The 16,872-nt window shown below is 41.5% G+C and overlaps 1 protein-coding gene across 11 annotated transcripts in view; it reads right to left on the bottom strand.

Annotated features, from left to right (window-relative positions):
• The window catches only part of CDH17 (cadherin 17), a 112,809-nt gene that overhangs the window by 58,169 nt on the left and 37,768 nt on the right, over positions 1 to 16,872 (bottom strand). Inside the window, exon 1 of one of the 11 annotated variants that reach the window (XM_082722871.1) lies at positions 15,150 to 15,225. The exons of 7 other annotated variants lie outside the window; for them this stretch is intronic. Coding sequence is in view for 1 of the 4 variants with exons in the window: in XM_082722873.1 (XP_082578999.1) it covers positions 14,946 to 14,970 (25 nt within the window). In the remaining 3 variants the exon portion in view is untranslated. Of the gene's footprint in view, positions 1 to 6,147; positions 6,341 to 14,638; positions 15,033 to 15,149; positions 15,226 to 16,872 lie in introns of those variants that run through there. 3 more of the 11 variants (XM_082722873.1, XM_082722876.1, XM_082722870.1) reach the window with 3 other exon arrangements.

Raw genomic sequence — 16,872 nt, 5'->3', positions numbered from 1 at the left:
TGGATCCTAGTATTGCTGGAGGGAAAGCACAGCTTACAGCTGAAACCACCTAAAACGACCAAGCCACACACACTTGGTGGATTTCGTCCCCAGCACCACTTGGAAAAGGACTGGAGCACGTTTCTAGATAATGGAGTGACATTTTATCTGAACTCCCTGAAATGGTTGATACAACCATCTGCTAGGAATTTGTGTTATTTGTTGGGGTTTCCCTGAGGCACAAGGACTGAATTCAGACAGTTTCTATGGCAACTATCTGAGAGGCCAAGCACATCCTTAGCAACACAGGTCAAAGGTTTTTTGGGGGGTAGGGAAGGAATTTTGAAAAGCCACCACCACTTGCTTTTAACCGTGGACCACTGACAAATACACAGTCAGGGCTGCTGGCCTTGCTGCTTCGGGCTGATGCCCTGATTCACCACAGCTCACAAAATACACATCTCCCCGCACCCTGCATCTGGGTCCAGCCTGAACAACAGTACAGAAGCAGCTAACACTGAAAACGACTTGCCTGGCACCTGCTGCGACTTCTCTATGTGTTACCTTACTGATTTCTCATGAAAACCCTATGAACCAGGGACTATGGAAACATCTGCCTCTTAGAGAGCAAAAATCAAAAGGTGAGGATCAAAGAAGTTGAGAAATTTGCCTCAGATCACACTGCCTGGCTAGTTCTACACCTGTGCTCTTATTCATAAAAATAACAAGACATCTGGCATCACTTTATCCATTATACACCTTCCAAAAATTCAAAAAATTTCTCTTTTTTCTTTCTCTTTCTGGTTGGTTTTTGTTTTTGTTTTTGTTTTTGTTTTTGAAGGAGGAGAGAGAATGTGAGTAGAGGAGGAGCAGAGGGAGAAGGATGGAGAGGATCTCAAGCAGACTCCACACTCAGCGTGGAGCCCAACATAGGGCTTAGTTTCACAACTCTGGGATCATGACCTGAGCAGAAGTCAAGAGCCAAGTGTTTCAACAACTGAGCCACCCAGAAAACCCGTTTTTTTTTTTTTTTTTTTTTTTTAAGATTTGATTGACTGATTTGAAAGAGAGAGAGCATGAACAGTGGGGCAGAGAGAGAGAGACAAGCCAACTCCCCACTGAGGAGGAGAAATTTAGACACAGAGACACACCGGGAAGGAAGACAATGTGGACCCACGGGGGAAGACGGCCATCTATAAGCAGAATGGAGGGGCCACAAACAGACCCTCATAACCCCCGGAACATAACACCTTGACTTTGGCCGTCTGGCCTCCAGAACTGTGAGACAACATATTCTTGTTGTTCAAGCCACCCCCATCTGTGGTACTTTGTTACACCAGCCCTAGCGAACTCTTACCCCAAGGAAGTCTGGTTTTGAGTGAGCAAGGCACCGCCCTTGCAGGATAGAGGTGGCCAGAGACAGGCCTGTGTTCAGTTATCACACAGGCAGTGCCCATGGCATCTCAGGGGTCCCGTCAAAGCTTGATTAATTCTCCTGCTGGGTTCCAATTCCTCCAAGAGGCATTCTTAGACACTCTAGTCATTTCCCCATTTATCTGAGTAAGGACATGGAATTCCTACATCCCAGGTCTCTAAACCTTCAATAACTCAACACACAAGCATTGATTTTTTTTCTCCCCGTTGCAAAAAGCTCAATGATAGGCAAACCTTAAAAAGACGTAGTCATTTCTCATCCTTTAAAAAAAAAATAGAAGGCATTAAGGGCTTTGAATTCAAGTAATTTACCTGCTCGAAGGTTGAACTATGCATTTCCAAAGAACAAAGAAGGTGCAGGAGGACAGGACTAGAAAATTTGTTTTCAAATATCATAGGTGATGTGGGCAGGAGGGGATGTGACTAGAATTCATAATACCACCAGGACCAAACAGCACTACATACCCTGTGCACCCTTTATTGTACCTCTGCACTGTATATTGCTAACATCAGCATAAATTATAAAGCAAGGCCAAATAGGAATAAAGATCAGATCAAAAAGCCTGCTCACACCGTTGTTCATCAAGTAATGTTCAAATCAATCATGCCTATCTTTTGGGTCTCACTCGCAAATCTCTGGCACCAATTACATCTCTTATGGTTTAGAAAAATCACAGGAAGATCTGACCGATTTGCACTCTTGACAAATTAGAGACCCAATTAAAGTGGCCATTAATAAGCTAGAAATAAACAGGCAGGCATAAAAGCAAGGCTGCTGTCTTGCTTTCAGACTGATTTTGGAGGAAGGAAGACAAGTAGGGAAGGGGGTCCCCCACCCCAACACACAAATGTAAATCTCTTACTAAGCTTTTGTAATACAGATGTGCCAGCTTTTTGGTATATGCAAATCTGGATTTACACACATACAGAACTGAGGGTGATTATTTGTTGTATCGATAGGTTCAAGGTTAGATGAACAAGCTCATGAGAGTTACATGCAGGCCCCCTCACCAACAGGACTTATAAAGTTTTAAATCTATATGATCAATTTAAGTACAAATTACTACCATAATTATTTTTATTAAAGAAAAAAAGGAGATCTAAGGAATATTTTGAGACCTGTGTTTAAGCTTATCCCTGGCTAGATTTCATTCCACCCAACACTCCCTAGAAGTGAGTGAGGGAAGGGGAAGCTCCCCTCAGAGCCACACAGAGTGCCCAACCCTGAACAAAATGATAGTTGGGGGAGGTCAAGGGAAGGAGGTGCCCTCATGGGAATAGGTAGCTATCTAGGGGTGGTGCTTCCCTGACATCTCAAGCAGCCTGGCAGCAAGGATGTCAGTGCTGAATTCCCTCTGGTGTCCAGATTTACACCTCAGAAACCCCAGGAGGAAGCGAGGGAAGAATTTACTTTCCTCCACACGTCAGAACATCATAAGGGCCTTCCCTGGCCTAAAGAGGAAGATGGGAATTACTATTTCTCATAAATGATGGCTTAATTATTTTTTACAAAGGGTTTCCTCATGTATTATATTATGTATTATTTTGACTTATAAAGCATACAGATCAGCATTTTGTCAAGATAATAAAATCACACATTCTGTCCTTAGAAAATCAGTATGAGGTAAATCTGAATTAGATTTCATCCCATCAGGTTTAGATACAGAGATTAAAAACAAAACAAAACAAAATCCCTAGACACTTGCTGTAATACTAGCTCATTTATAAAGTAGCCCAGAGACAAGGATTCTCCTGACAAAAATGTGCAGTCGTGCAGTGTGACAGGTTCAGTTTCCAATCTCTGTAGTTAGATCACAACTGATTACTGGGATGGGCAAGAGAATCAAAGAAATATAAATTTAATCCTATCTCCATAAAGAACACCATGCCCCTATGAACTTCACTCATGACTTAGCTTTGTATAGTTGAAAAAAAAACTTTTTTAATTAGCTAGTATTTTATGAGCATGTACCAAGTTAAGCACCTTGGACAACTTATTTAATTTAAATAGCACAATAGTCCTGTAAGGTAGGTACTGTTGTCATCCTACAGAAAGGAAACTGAGCTCAGAGACTTTGAGGACAGGGTGTCAGTCTGACTGCAGAAACCAAGCACAGAACACTCCCTCTGAGGAAGAGGTGCTCATCCTTAGTTCATTCTTAAAAGGCACAAATCTACCATTTTGACTGCTCTTTGTCTTTTGGAAGAACACAAGTCTTAATGTTTGAAGATAATTAAAGTGTGGTAAGAAGTTATTTATTCAGACTATCATGGATGAGAAGATTCACAGTATGTGAGTCTTCCAGAATCTTTTAAGAGAAATTGAGTTTTCTTTGTGTCATATACACAATAACCAGGTAGATCTTGGGCTGCTATATATGCTTAAGTGAAAAATCAACTTCAACCATTAAGTATATATGTTTTTATTACATTAATATTTAGTGTACCTCCATAAACATTTCTGTTTGTTCTCACAAGTAACAAATAGGTAGATAGATATTTCTGTAATAAACTGAGGTACCTTTCTCTTGTTGAATCAATGAGTAGACCACAGAATGAGCCCCAGTCTAAGTTTGAGATAAGAGATTTCTGAATGAATCCAATCTTATGCCAAAAATTAAATCGATATATGCCTATCCGTGTAAACTAAGACCCATTAAAGCACCTGTATATAGGCCTTTGGAGAAAGGGACACGATGATTCATGCTCAGCTTTCCATCTCAGAGTCATCTCTCTTAACATGGAAGAAAAGTGGGGGCACATTCTCTTTTCCAGAAAGTTCTTTTGACAACAGATTAGGAAATTTAGTTTCTGCCAGCATATATTTTGCTTTTTATAAAAGAGGAAAAATGGGTGCCCAGGTGGCTCAGTCGGTTGAGCATCCCACTCTTGGTTTCGGCTCAGATCATGATCTCATGGTCCTGGAGTTTCCTCATTTTGCAGGAAGTCTGCTTGAGGATTCCCATCTTCTCCCTCTGCCTCAACTCCCATTCACAAGCGCGCTCTCTCTGTCTTTCTAAAGTAAATGAAAAATATCTTCAAAAAAAAAAAAAAAGAGGAAGAAGGGAGGAGGAACAGGAAATGCAACCTTCATCTTGAACAGCAATGACTTTTCCCAGGAGTCATCTAGGTAAGTTTCAAAGGACACCACACCCACACCTCACCAGAGGACTTATCCAGTTGACCCTTATACAACTCAAGGGTTAGGGGCACTAAACCCCTGTGCACTCAAAAGTCTGCATATACTTCTGACTCTCCAAAACCTTAACATCTAATAGTCTACGATTGACAGGAAGCCTTACTGATAACATAACCAGTCAAATTAACACATATTTTCTATGTTATATGTATTATGTATTGAATTCTTACAACAATGTAAGCTGAAGAAAACAAAATCTCCGTCTCCTCACGACTCTGAGATCATGACCTGAGCTGAAATCAAGAGTCTGACGCTTCGCCAACTGAGCCACCCAGGCACCCCTAACACTTGAACTTTCTAAAGGTGAGGGGAGCTAACATTCATTGAACATCTACCCCATGCAAGCAATATACTGAACTTTTTACAAGCATATTTAATTTATTCTCATAACTGCTTGGTTAGGCAAGTATCTCCATTTCATAGATGAGAAAATTAAGGTCCAGGGAGCTTAAGCAATTCAGTGCCCACTGGCCACTAAATGATGAAACTGGCCTAACCCATCTGCCCAACCCTGAAGACTCATAAACTCTACACCCCGCAGTCTGCAATAAACCCTCACTCAGCAAAAGATACTTCATTTCCTGGTGAGAGCTGAATATTGTCCATTTTCCTTGTCACCCAAATGTGTTTTCTTTTTCTTTTAAACTATTTTTCACATGCCATCTAAGTTTTTAAAGAAAATTAAATCAAGAAAATTTCAAAGAATGCATCATCCTTCCAATCTACAGCTGAGGAACCCCCCATCCCATGGCAGAGGGCATCTGTCTCCAAAAGGTCACCCATAATAAAGAAACAACCAAGACCAAGGCAGAAGCTGGAGCTTTGAAGACACAATGAGCTATACACAACTTGACATCTCAAAATGATCACTTGTCAGTGGATGGAACATCCACCAAAAGCTGACCAACACACACAGCAAGTTTTGCTCTCCCAAGTAGGAAGGCAGGTCTATCTCTCTGGTTTCAGTTCTTATATCCAGTACTTTAAAGAAAGGGTTTCTTTTCTCCTATGCATTTCCCCTCCCCCATTGGGTCCAAGACAGTCCTAACAACCCTAAATTGTATCGCATTCTCTGAGAAGTAGATAGAATGCTCATTTGTTGAATACCACATCTGAGAGATGACACTTTGTAGGAATGAGATTTCAGCTCTGATTTCTAGAATCCAGAGCCCCAGGGCATCTTAGCACTAGGCACTTCTAGATTTTAATAGCAAGGAGTGGATATAACACTCATTTCAACATCCCCAAATTCCATCTTTCCTTTAATCCCACTGTCAACCTTGATCCAAGAAGCCATTTCATTAAATAAATTTATAAATTGGGAAGACTAGTGAAAAGAAACCGAAAAAGATACTGTGCTCCATAGGTAAAACTTGTCACAACAAGAATAAACTATCCTTCCCTTCGCAGTCACATAGCACCCTTCGAGGAAATAAATTTATCCAGCAACTTCTTAAGTACTCTGCCTTCATCATCTATTTTGTCATTCTTGAAGAAGTACCTTAACAACATAGTTAAGACATGCCGACACTTACCTTTCTGTAAGTAAATAACAAAATGGTTTTTTTAAAAGTTATTTTCTTCCATTCAGCTGTTGAGACTCTTGCTGGGGCTTGAGAATCTCCCCGGAGAACACTCCCTGTGCACAGCTGTTGGCCCAGCCTCTCCCCTCACCTTCGGTCAAACATTAACCATCAACTGGCTTTATTGATTCTCAGGAGCCATCAGCTGTCATAAAAGTTATCATTATATTCACTACAGAAAAGAAGTGGGTTTGTACCAAAAGAAGCCATTCCACACCCAATACATCTCCAAGCAGGTGTCTGAATTTTTGAATGCAGAGAAATAAATTAGAGACAAAAAGAAATTTAAGTGGACAAACTTTCTATGGATCCAACTGCCCCTGGAGTTTGTGCTCCGTGACATCAAGACAGCTTTGCCATATTTTATACACCTGACATTTAGCATAGTGTCTGCCTAGAAGACACAATTAACAAATATTTGTAAACTCCATCTCAAACACAGAGTGCAGGGCGTTACTTCTGAGCAATGAAGCAGTCACTGATAACCAGCCCGAAGAGAAAGAAAGAAATAACTCAGAAGGTGTAGCCAAAGATGTAATCTGGCAGTGCCTGCTTCTGAAATTCAAGGGTCCTCTTCAAAGTCTGCATGAAACGACCAGTAGTCGTCTCCCCCGCTGCCAAACACAAACAAGTCCTTCACAATTCTCTTCACAATTCTGAGAAGAGATTTGCCTATAAAGCAAGTTATTTCTTTCACTTAAAATGAAGTTTGCAATTAAACAATAAAATTCAATAGCCCTAGATTTCTTAAGTCAGGTTGTCCTTTAGACTGACTTCTGATTTCCATCGTTCAGTCACTCTGGAGATTCACATTGGAGAATCAATGTCACTTTTGTGTCAAATGTGTCACTCTTAATCCCGATTCTGTTGACCTTCTGATACTCACTTCTGGGCTTCTCCTGAGCTGTGTTGTGCTTTCCATTTGTGTCTAGGTGTGCATAACGCAGGGAAAGAGCAAGAGCACAACCAGCTGTCTAGATGGACTTGCTTCTCGAATCTCTTAAGAAGCCCAGAGGGCTCTAAGCCTCATTTATCTTGAGAACTTCAAAAGGGAAACCATCTCCTCATATGCCAATGGTTTAGCCTACTCAGTGGATCACGGGTCTAGGAAAAATCCTTCTCCTTTGTCTCACAGCCAACATAACTGTATAAGGAAATGAGATCAGCTGAAGCTAGGCAATTCGCAAATTCACAACACCTCGGCCCACCCGTTAGTTAAATAAAATGACCTCGTTCTGTAAAATCAAGTATCTTTCCTTGTATGTTTCTCTTCCTGAAATCAATGACAAGACTCTCACCAGCACTGCTCTAAAAGGAGTTTGCTTCTTTAGAAACTTTTAAATAATGTATGTAAAAAAAAAACTTTTAAATCTATAATGTGGTTTCTAAAGATTCTATTTGTTTACTTGAGAGAAAGAAAGAGCATGCATATGCAGGAGCAGGGGTGGGGGAGGCAGGGGGGAGAAGCAGGGAGCACAATGGAGGAGGGAAGATGGGGGGGGGGGCCTTGATCGCAGGAGGTGGGATCATGACCTGAGTCAAAGGCAGATGCTTAACCAATTAAACCACTCAGTGCCCCATTATAAAGTGTTTTTTAAAAGTATATATATGTATCACTTTTAGTCATCCTTTCTCAGCAATAATAATACAACTATGCTCACGACATATTGGTTTATCAGTTTGTTTGTTTTTTATTATTATATTGTGTTAGTCACCGTACAGTACTTCATTAGTTCCCGATGTAGTGCTCCATGATTCATCGTTAGCCCACAACACCCAGTGTTCCATGAAACCCATCTCCGGGCTAACCGGTCCCCCCACCGCCTCCTCCCTGAAACCCTCAGTTTGTTTCCCGGGGTCCATAGTCTCTCATGGTTCATCTCCTCCTCTGACTTCCCCACCTTCTTCATTTTCACTTCCTTCTCCTAATGTCTTCCATGCTATTCCTTATGCTCCACATATAAGTGAAACCATATGATAATTGACTTTCTTTGCTCGACTTATTTCACTCAGCATAATCTCCTCCAGTCCCATCCATGTTGATGCAAATGATGGGTATTCGTCCTTTCCGATGGCTAAGTAATAGGTTTATCAGTTTAAAAATATGCTTTCTCCCTTAATCTTTACATGTTCACAAAGTAGATTCCATCTTATAGAGAGAAAACAAAAGTTTTACCTTTTGCCCAAGTCACACAGCCTGTGATTACGGAATTAGGACTCCTGTCCTGGTCTGTCTGATTCAAAGTCCAACATACTCACCACAACTATAGAATCCACCCAGTTATGGTCCTTCGAGTTTCTGTGTGAGTAAGAAGAAAATCCATGGGGGGTGGGGGGCGGATGTGAGGGTGGCTCAGGCCTCAAGTGTCTGCCCTGGGCTCAGGTCAGGATCCCAGGGTCCTATCAGGTTCCCCGCTCAGTGGAAACCTGCTTCTCCCTCTCCCACTCCCCCTGCTTGTGTTCCCTCTCTCCCTGTGTCTCTGTCAAATAAATAAATAAAATTTTTTAAAAAGAAAAGAAAATCCATAGGAAGAAAGGTCCCTATATAACACCTTTCCTGATGGAAGATAGCCAAGATCTTAAATTGGGCTTCTCTGTACATTTTATGCTACTTCCAGCCTCTAGCTTCCAAGTCAAAGAAGCAGGTTGGTAGATCTCTAAAAGGCCAAAACCACCCATTAGAAAAATCAACAGGTGATCACATCTCTCAATTATAAAGGCTTTTCCTCTGCTTTGCAGGATAAAGGGTTAGCATGGTTCTGAGGGCTGTATGTTTCACCATGATGAATTATACATATTTATAATTTGTAAAATCATCTGGATCTTATCATTTCATATGTTCTGCCTTGTGTTTCAGGATAAACACCACCGCATTTTAGGAACTCATTTTCATGTAAAAGTGAAACATTGCTAGTTCAATAGCTTAACACAGACTCAGGAATAATGGGAATAAAGAAAATTTAATTGGTAAATTACTGATTCCCCTTTACCAAAGCAAAGAAGATGTAAATGATTTATACGAAAGAAACAAATGAAGAGTTGAAAAGATCTGGGCAGATGCTTTTAACTGATTCACGGTGTTTAAAACATTTTAACACTTTTGTCTAATGTTTTAACTGTTCCTGCAACATTAGCCCTAGAAAATATATCAGTAATGTTGTAATTTATTGACAATGTGAGTTAGGAGGGAATAAAGCTAAGATTGCATCCCAGATAAAAACTCTAGGAAAACTTGGAATTATTCTTAAAATTCTAAGTATGTTACATTTCTAATATTTTTACTCTTGACACCTCAAAGTAAATGAGATCTATGAATGTTAAGTTTCTCCGTCTTTCATGCACTTGTATTTTAACATCTACTTTGTGTGTTACATAGCCTGTATTTGGGAGCATTTTATAATGAGTTTATCAACACACAGGCCTCACAAACAGAAATGGACAAGAATATTTTCAGTTACTTATTTAATATCTCTCTTGCTCTTGATAACTTAATGATGGCACAAACTTTGTCTTCCGTGAGCACTCAGTAAACACTTTTTAGAATCAAACTCATTTCAGTTGCTTAATTCAATAATTCCAAAGAGTCAGGATTACACGCAGGCTCACAGGAACCCAAACAAGTAAAGGATTTCACACCCCCACAAACCAATATTTTACACCCTTTGTTCAGATTTATTTAGTGAAATGAGGTGAAATTCATTTTCTGCTAGTGAATGTTTTAGGCAGAGAAGCAAGATTTTCCCTGGTTACTTTCACTGGCCAGGACAGTGTCCATTTTCTGATAAACTCAAGCGACACAGGTCTACTTCACATAGCTCGGATACTTGTGTCTAGGTTTGCTTGAGTCTGGGTTTTTGTGTTGTTACTGCTGTTTACAGGGGAAGCAGAGGGGGGCAATTTCCTAAAGTAGAACACTTTCAGGAACTATTAAATGATGTAAGACTCAGCTCAAATACATCACTAATTCCAAGTAAGAAACACTAGACCATACATCGTGCTATTGCAAAATTTCGTTGACAGTCACCTGTGCTCCTCCTAAAAATATTGAAAAAAGACAGTTTGAGGCTAACAGAGGTTGGGGTATTCCCCCTCACTACTTGAATAAACATGGACCCAGTTTATAGTTGTTTCTTCCAAGAATACTCTAACTCCATCTGTAGCTGGTTGCTCCCAGCAACAGCCCAAAAGGCAATATCCTTAATTGGTCTCTAGTTACCGTGTCAGGGAATGGCTGACTAATCCTATGAATGGAGTGGCTAGTAAACATCCCCATCATCAGCCATACAGTGGACAAAGGTCTTATAGAGCTTTCTAAACCTGGAGAGTTTGTTAAAACTGGACCTTACACCATGAAATCCTAGTTCGCTAAGTCTGGGAGGCATCCCAGGAGTGGACATTTTTAAAGCACTCTGGAATTCTGATGCAAGTGATCACGTGACCCCTTGTCACATGAGACATGTGTGAGAAACACATGCTTAGGGATCCTGTGTTTTATTTGTCCATAGGTAGCAAAACCCATACTTGAGATCAATTTTCCCCCACGATTTAGTATCCATTTCTGCAGATTCTGTCTCAGACAGTGATGCAGTTGGTTTGATATCATACCTGCAGATTGGATCCAGAAGATCCAAATATGCACATCTTCCCTCAGACACTTTTTCTGGGTCTATGGAACTTCGTATTAGACCTCAGATTTTCTTTAAATTCCAAGAAATTACAATAACCTTGTTGGTTTCCCGAGACCTATCTCTATGTCCCTTATCAGATTTCACCAATGTGAACATTTACTCACAGCTGGTTCACTTTCAGGCCATAGCATCTGGCTTCTGCCTCCTCTATCCCATTGAATCTGCACTTGCCATTCTCTGTTGGTGGGTCACTCATTAGACACCAGGATGTTGGGACTGCCTCTGAAAATTTAGTCCTTAGGAAGTATTTCCTAGAGAAGGAAAATAGTCTTTTTGACAGTAATGAAACAACTAGACACCCACACACAAAAAAGTGAAGTTGGACCCCTCCTTCACACAAGTCAGAAAGACTAACTCAAAATGGATCAAAGCACTAAGAGCTAAAGCTATAGAAGTCTTAGAAGGAAACTGTGGTAAATCTTCATGACCTTGGGTTTGTCAGTGGGTGGTTTCTTAGATATGATGTCAAACACACAAATAACAATAGAAAATAAAACCTATTGAATGTACTGAAAATTAAGATTTTTTCCTTCAAAGGACAGTATTAAGAAAATGAAAAGAATTCACAGAATGGGAGAAAATATAGCAACTCTTATTTAAGAAGGGAACTGAATCTAGAACATGATTTAAAAAAATCTTACAATAAAAACCCAATCAAATTGGACAAAGGATTTGAACAGACATTTTTTAAGAAGATATACAAATAGCCAACATGCACATGAACTGAGGCTCAACATCATTATTAATCAGCAATATGGAAATTAAAACCACAGTAAGCTACTACTTCACACCCATTAGGGTAACCATAATAACAAAGGCAGACGACAGCAAGTATTGGAAAGGAAATAGAGAAGTCAGAGTCCTCATACACTTCTGGAGGGAATGTAAAATCATACAGCAACTTTGGGAAACAAGAATGAATATTTCCTCAAAAACTTGAACATAGAGGGGGTGCCTGGGTGACTCAGTGGGTTAAAGCCCCTGCCTTTGACTCAGGTCATGATCTCAGGGTCCTGGGATTGAGCCCGTGTCGGGCTCTCTGCTTGGTTGGGAGCCTGCTTCCCCCCTCGGTCTCTGCCTGCTTCTCTGCCTACTTGATCTCTCTCTCTATGTCAAATAAATAAATAAAATCTTAAAAAAAAAAAAAACCTTGAATATAGAGTTACCATACGACCCAGTGACCCTAGGTATCCTAGGTATCTATCCAAGAGAGATGAAAATGTATGTCCAGACAAAATCTGGTACATGAATGTTCATAGCAGCATTTTTCATAATAGTCGAAAGTGAAAACAACCCAGGTGTCCATCAACTGGTGACTGGTTGGATAAAAGTGGTTCACCCAGACAACAGAGTATTATTCATACACAAAAAAGAATGAAGGAGTGATATGAGTTACAACATGGAGCAACACTGAAAACATTATGCTGGGTAAAAGAAGCCAAACCTATGAGGCCAAACACCATATGAATCTATTCATATGAAATGTTTGGAATAAGCAAATTCATAGAAGTAGAAAGTACATTAATGGTTGCCTGGGGCCAGGGGGTGGGGTAGGAGGTTGGAGGGTTATAACTAAAGGATCTGGGGTTTCTTTTATTGGGGATAAAAATGTTCTAAAATTCTTTGCAATGATGGCTTCACAACTCTGTGAATATACTAAAAACTACCGAATTCTATACGTTAAAGGATGAATTTTATGACATATGAACTTTATCTCAATAAGTATGTTCCCCAAAAAAGGAATTACTCCCTGTAATCAATCCCACCCTAACAGGAATATTCAAGACATAGGCTAAACATTTTCTGCCACCTCTACCCATAACCAGTAAGGAGATTGAAACAGTCATTAAAAATCTCCAAACAAACAAAAGCCCAGGGCCAGACAGCTTCCCAGGGGAATTCTACCAAACATTTAAAGAAGAACTAATTCCTATTCTCCTGAAACTGTTCCAAAAAATAGAAATGGAAGGAAAACTTCCAAACTCATTTTATGAGGCCAGCATCACCTTGATCCCAAAACCAGACAAGGATCCCATCAAAAAAGAGAGCTATAGACCAATATCCTTGATGAACACAGATGTGAAAATACTCAACAAAATACTAGCCAATAGGATTCAACAGTACATTAAAAGGATTATTCACCACGACCAAGTGGGATTTATTCCAGGGCTGCAAGGTTGGTTCAACATCCGCAAATCAGTCAATGTGATACAACACATCAATAAAAGAAAGAACATTTTCTGCCACCTCAATCCAGTCCCTTCAAAACATATCATTTGTGTTCTATTATCATAGATACATTGGAATTTTAAAAATTATTTTATTTTCATTTAAGTATATCTGTTTTACTTATTATTTTATCTCCCCTTTTATCTCCCCCCACAGGGCATTTGGTTCCATCTCTTAGGGTTTCAGCTCAGCTAGTTCAACACTAAAAACACCTCTGACCTCTCCACTGTCTTTCTACTAATCCTAGTAACTCAAGAGACAAAGAGGAGAAAATTCTCCTCTCTTTGGTCTTCCCGCTCAGGATAACATTAAGCCTAGTCTCACTAACAACTCAGAATGGCTGGAAAAAGACCCTATTATCCTAAGCCTGGAATTTCCCAGTTGCTGTATGATAAAATACAGGAACCAAAATCTCACCTCTGTGATCCACTGAACGGCCCTGTGGAAACTGGGCACATAGAAGCACCCCACAGTGCAGAGGTGGGGGTGGAGGGAAAGTGATAAGGACGGAATCTACTGGAGAGTCCTTCGCCTCATCATCAAGCGCTCAGGGCGCCAGGTCACCCTTCTAGCAAAGCATGGAGGAGACCCAGCAGAGCATCCTAAATGGCCGGAGCCCGCCTCCCCAGCTGCCCCGGTTGAAATCTGAATGGCCTGACCATGAGGCCGCTCCAGATGGGCTTTTTACTCCTGAATCTTCCCGGGGCTGCTGCCTCAGCATGAGAAACAGAGGGAATTGCCTGGAACTACAACTATAGCCAAGCAGGTTTACAAGACAGAGGTAGCTGTACCTGCCCTAAGTCTCCACTTTATACAAAAGAAAACCAGAAACACGGAAAAACACAAGGCTTGACAAAAAGTCTGCCAAAACCCACCGTTCTTTTTTAATCTAGGAAAGAGTTATCTGAATACAAATAATAAATTTTAGGGCGCCTGAGTGGCTCAGTCGGTTAAGTGTCCGACTCTTGATTTCGGCTCAGGTCATGATCTCAGGGTCCTGGGATGAAAGCCCGTGGCAGGCTCTGAGCTCAGCTGGAGAGTCTGCTTGTCTGCCTCCCTTTGCCCCCCCCCCCACTCTCTTTCTCTCTCTCTCCTCTCTCAGATAAATAAACAGTTATAAAAAGAAAAAAAATAATGTTTTAGCTCAGGAGTTCTCACACCTGACTGCAGAGAATCGCAGGCATCCTGATGGGGGGTCTTGGGTGAAAGCTGCCAGCAATCATCCTGAAAGTTGTCCTTGGTGCCAGGGCCCTGCTGAGTGGAGCCCCACGGGTCTCACGTCCGCATGCCAGGCCCTTTTCTAACTGCTCCCCCTCTTTATTAGCTCACTTAATCTTCACAACAACCCTGAGATGGCTATTATTATTACTGTGCAAAGAAAAAAATTGAGGAACAAAGAAGGTAAAAACAGACTCTCCACGGTTTAAATCCAGGTAAGAATAGAAGAAGAAAGTCCAAGCGATTATCAGTTACCCTCAGCTAACGGCTCCTGCCTGTAGACAGTGTCCCTGCCAGCCTCTACTCACCCACAAGGTACGGCACTCAGACAGGTTCAAGTTCACCAAGCAGCCAGATCAGCCCGCAGATCCACAGCCAAAATAGCAGCCCTTGCTCCCCAATACAGCTCCCGTTAGCTGTCCATCCCACGCCCCCTTTCCTGGGAATGACATCACCAGGAATCCTGTCCCCACTGAGAAACCTGCCCAGGGCTCGTTCCCACTAAGAGTAACCCTGACCACTTTGTCTCACAGAGCATTTTCCACCCCAATCTTCTCCCCACTGATGGCCCCAGGGTTTCTCCTGACCCCCCTTGTCGTGGAACACTACCATCACCTGGCTGGCTCGGGTGCAGTCCCATTCAGTGTCTGTCTTTCAGCTGCTCTGGAGGAAGGTTCCCCTTTCCCAGAACTAATCAGGAAGTGGTTAGCTTTACTCTATCTAGCTCAGCTCAGACAAGCCAAGCCTAGTGACCAAGGCCACTGCTCAGAGTTATACATAATGCCAGGCCCCCCTTGCTCCCAGAAACAACTGAATTACCTCTGATTTGGTGGCTTTCTAAAAACTACCCTCCCTTTAGTGACTGAATATTCTCTCCATTATTAGACTACCGTGTGGCTCCCAATACAGCCATGCTGACTTGTGGACCTTCGTTCTGGAATTTAACATGAGTCTACAGGGACTTTGGGCTATGAAAATTAATTTTCTTCTCTCTTTGGAATACAAAGCTTTTTGGTCCTTTTCTTTTTTTGGTCATGAAGCAAAGGAATGTAGAGAGAATTGCCAGGGAACTCGTCCTGGGGTCACGGTGCCAGTGGCACATTTCCCAAGCCTGACACAGGCAGGAAGAACTTATTTCTCCCCATCTTTCTCCAACTCCATGATAAATTAGTGTACTGTTCTTTAAGGCAGAGTTTTCAAGACGACAGACTTCAGAAACTGGCAAGTTGGGATCTGAACCCAGTTCAAACGCTACTTTTTGACTTCTATATGCATCACCAGCATGAATTTGGAAATCTTGGACTAGACCCTTGATACCACACCCCCCAACTCTGTGCTCATTGCTTCAGTGGCCTAGTCAAGGGGGTGAAACACTAAGGTGCATTAGAGGTCTTTGTAGAGAGCTCTGAACTCTGTCTAAAAATGGTCCCATGATATTTAAGTGTATGTTGAAGGTGGAAAGAGAAGATTCCCAACATTTTCCATTAGTGACTTTTCTTTTCTTGTTTGTTTGTTTGTTTGTTTAAAGAAGGGATTTTTTTTTAAAGATTTTATTTATTTATTCGACAGAGACATAGCGAGAAAGAGAACAGAAGCAGTGGGAGTGGGTGAGGGAGAAGCAGGCTTCCCACAGAGCAGGGAGCCTGATGCAGGGCTTGATCCCAGATCCCATGACCAGGTCCAGGGATCCCATGATCCCTGAGATCATGACTTGAGCCCAAGGCAGCGACTTAATGACTGGGCCACCCAGGCGCACCCATTAGTGACTTTTCTAAAGGTTTTTTTTTTTTTTTGACAGACAGAAATCACAAGTAGGCAGAGAGGCAGGCAGAGAGAGAGGGGGAGGCAGGCTCCCCGCTGAGCAGAGAGCCCGATGCAGGGCTCGATCCCAGGACCCCGAGATCATGACCTGAGCCGAAGGCAGAGGCCTTAACCCACTGAGCCACCCAGGTGCCCCCATTAGTGACTTTTCTAAGGAGGTTTTCAACTCTACTCCACCTGCCTTAAGCATCTGCTCCTGCCAACCACACTCAGACCAGAAACCAAGAACAATTAGCCTCATCTGTCACAAACCTAAGTAACTAGGAGGCTAGTCACCCTATCTTGTGGTATCAGAGACTGCTAGACAACTAAAATTAAAATCTGGTGTCTTTACCACACCAAACAAAATACAAAGGAAGTCACAGAAAGTTAAGCTCAAATCTTCTTGTAAGGTCTATTTTAAAAGCTAATCTATTTAAAAAAATAGCTAACATACAACAAACGTTGATGAGAAAGCTTGAAATGAATCATGAAACATCAGAGTAGATGCAATTTGGACGTAGCATTTCTCACCAAATGATTTCTGGAAGTATGGCAGGAACTTGGTTTCTATGGGTAGCTGACTGGATAGTTGCCCTGATTCTACAGCCCTGCAGCAACAGCTTCATCTTTTGTGGAGCCTACAATTCTCCCCTTGAGGAACTTGGCACAGTTTTCAAATGTCACCCATCTGATTCGTCCACAAGTTATTTTACCATCTGTTCATCTACTGAATTTAAAC

The sequence above is a fragment of the Mustela nivalis genome (assembly GCF_964662115.1).
Source record: "Mustela nivalis genome assembly, chromosome: 2".
In the NCBI taxonomy this organism is placed as follows: domain Eukaryota; kingdom Metazoa; phylum Chordata; class Mammalia; order Carnivora; family Mustelidae; genus Mustela; species Mustela nivalis.
This window is presented reverse-complemented; position numbering and strand designations above follow the sequence as displayed.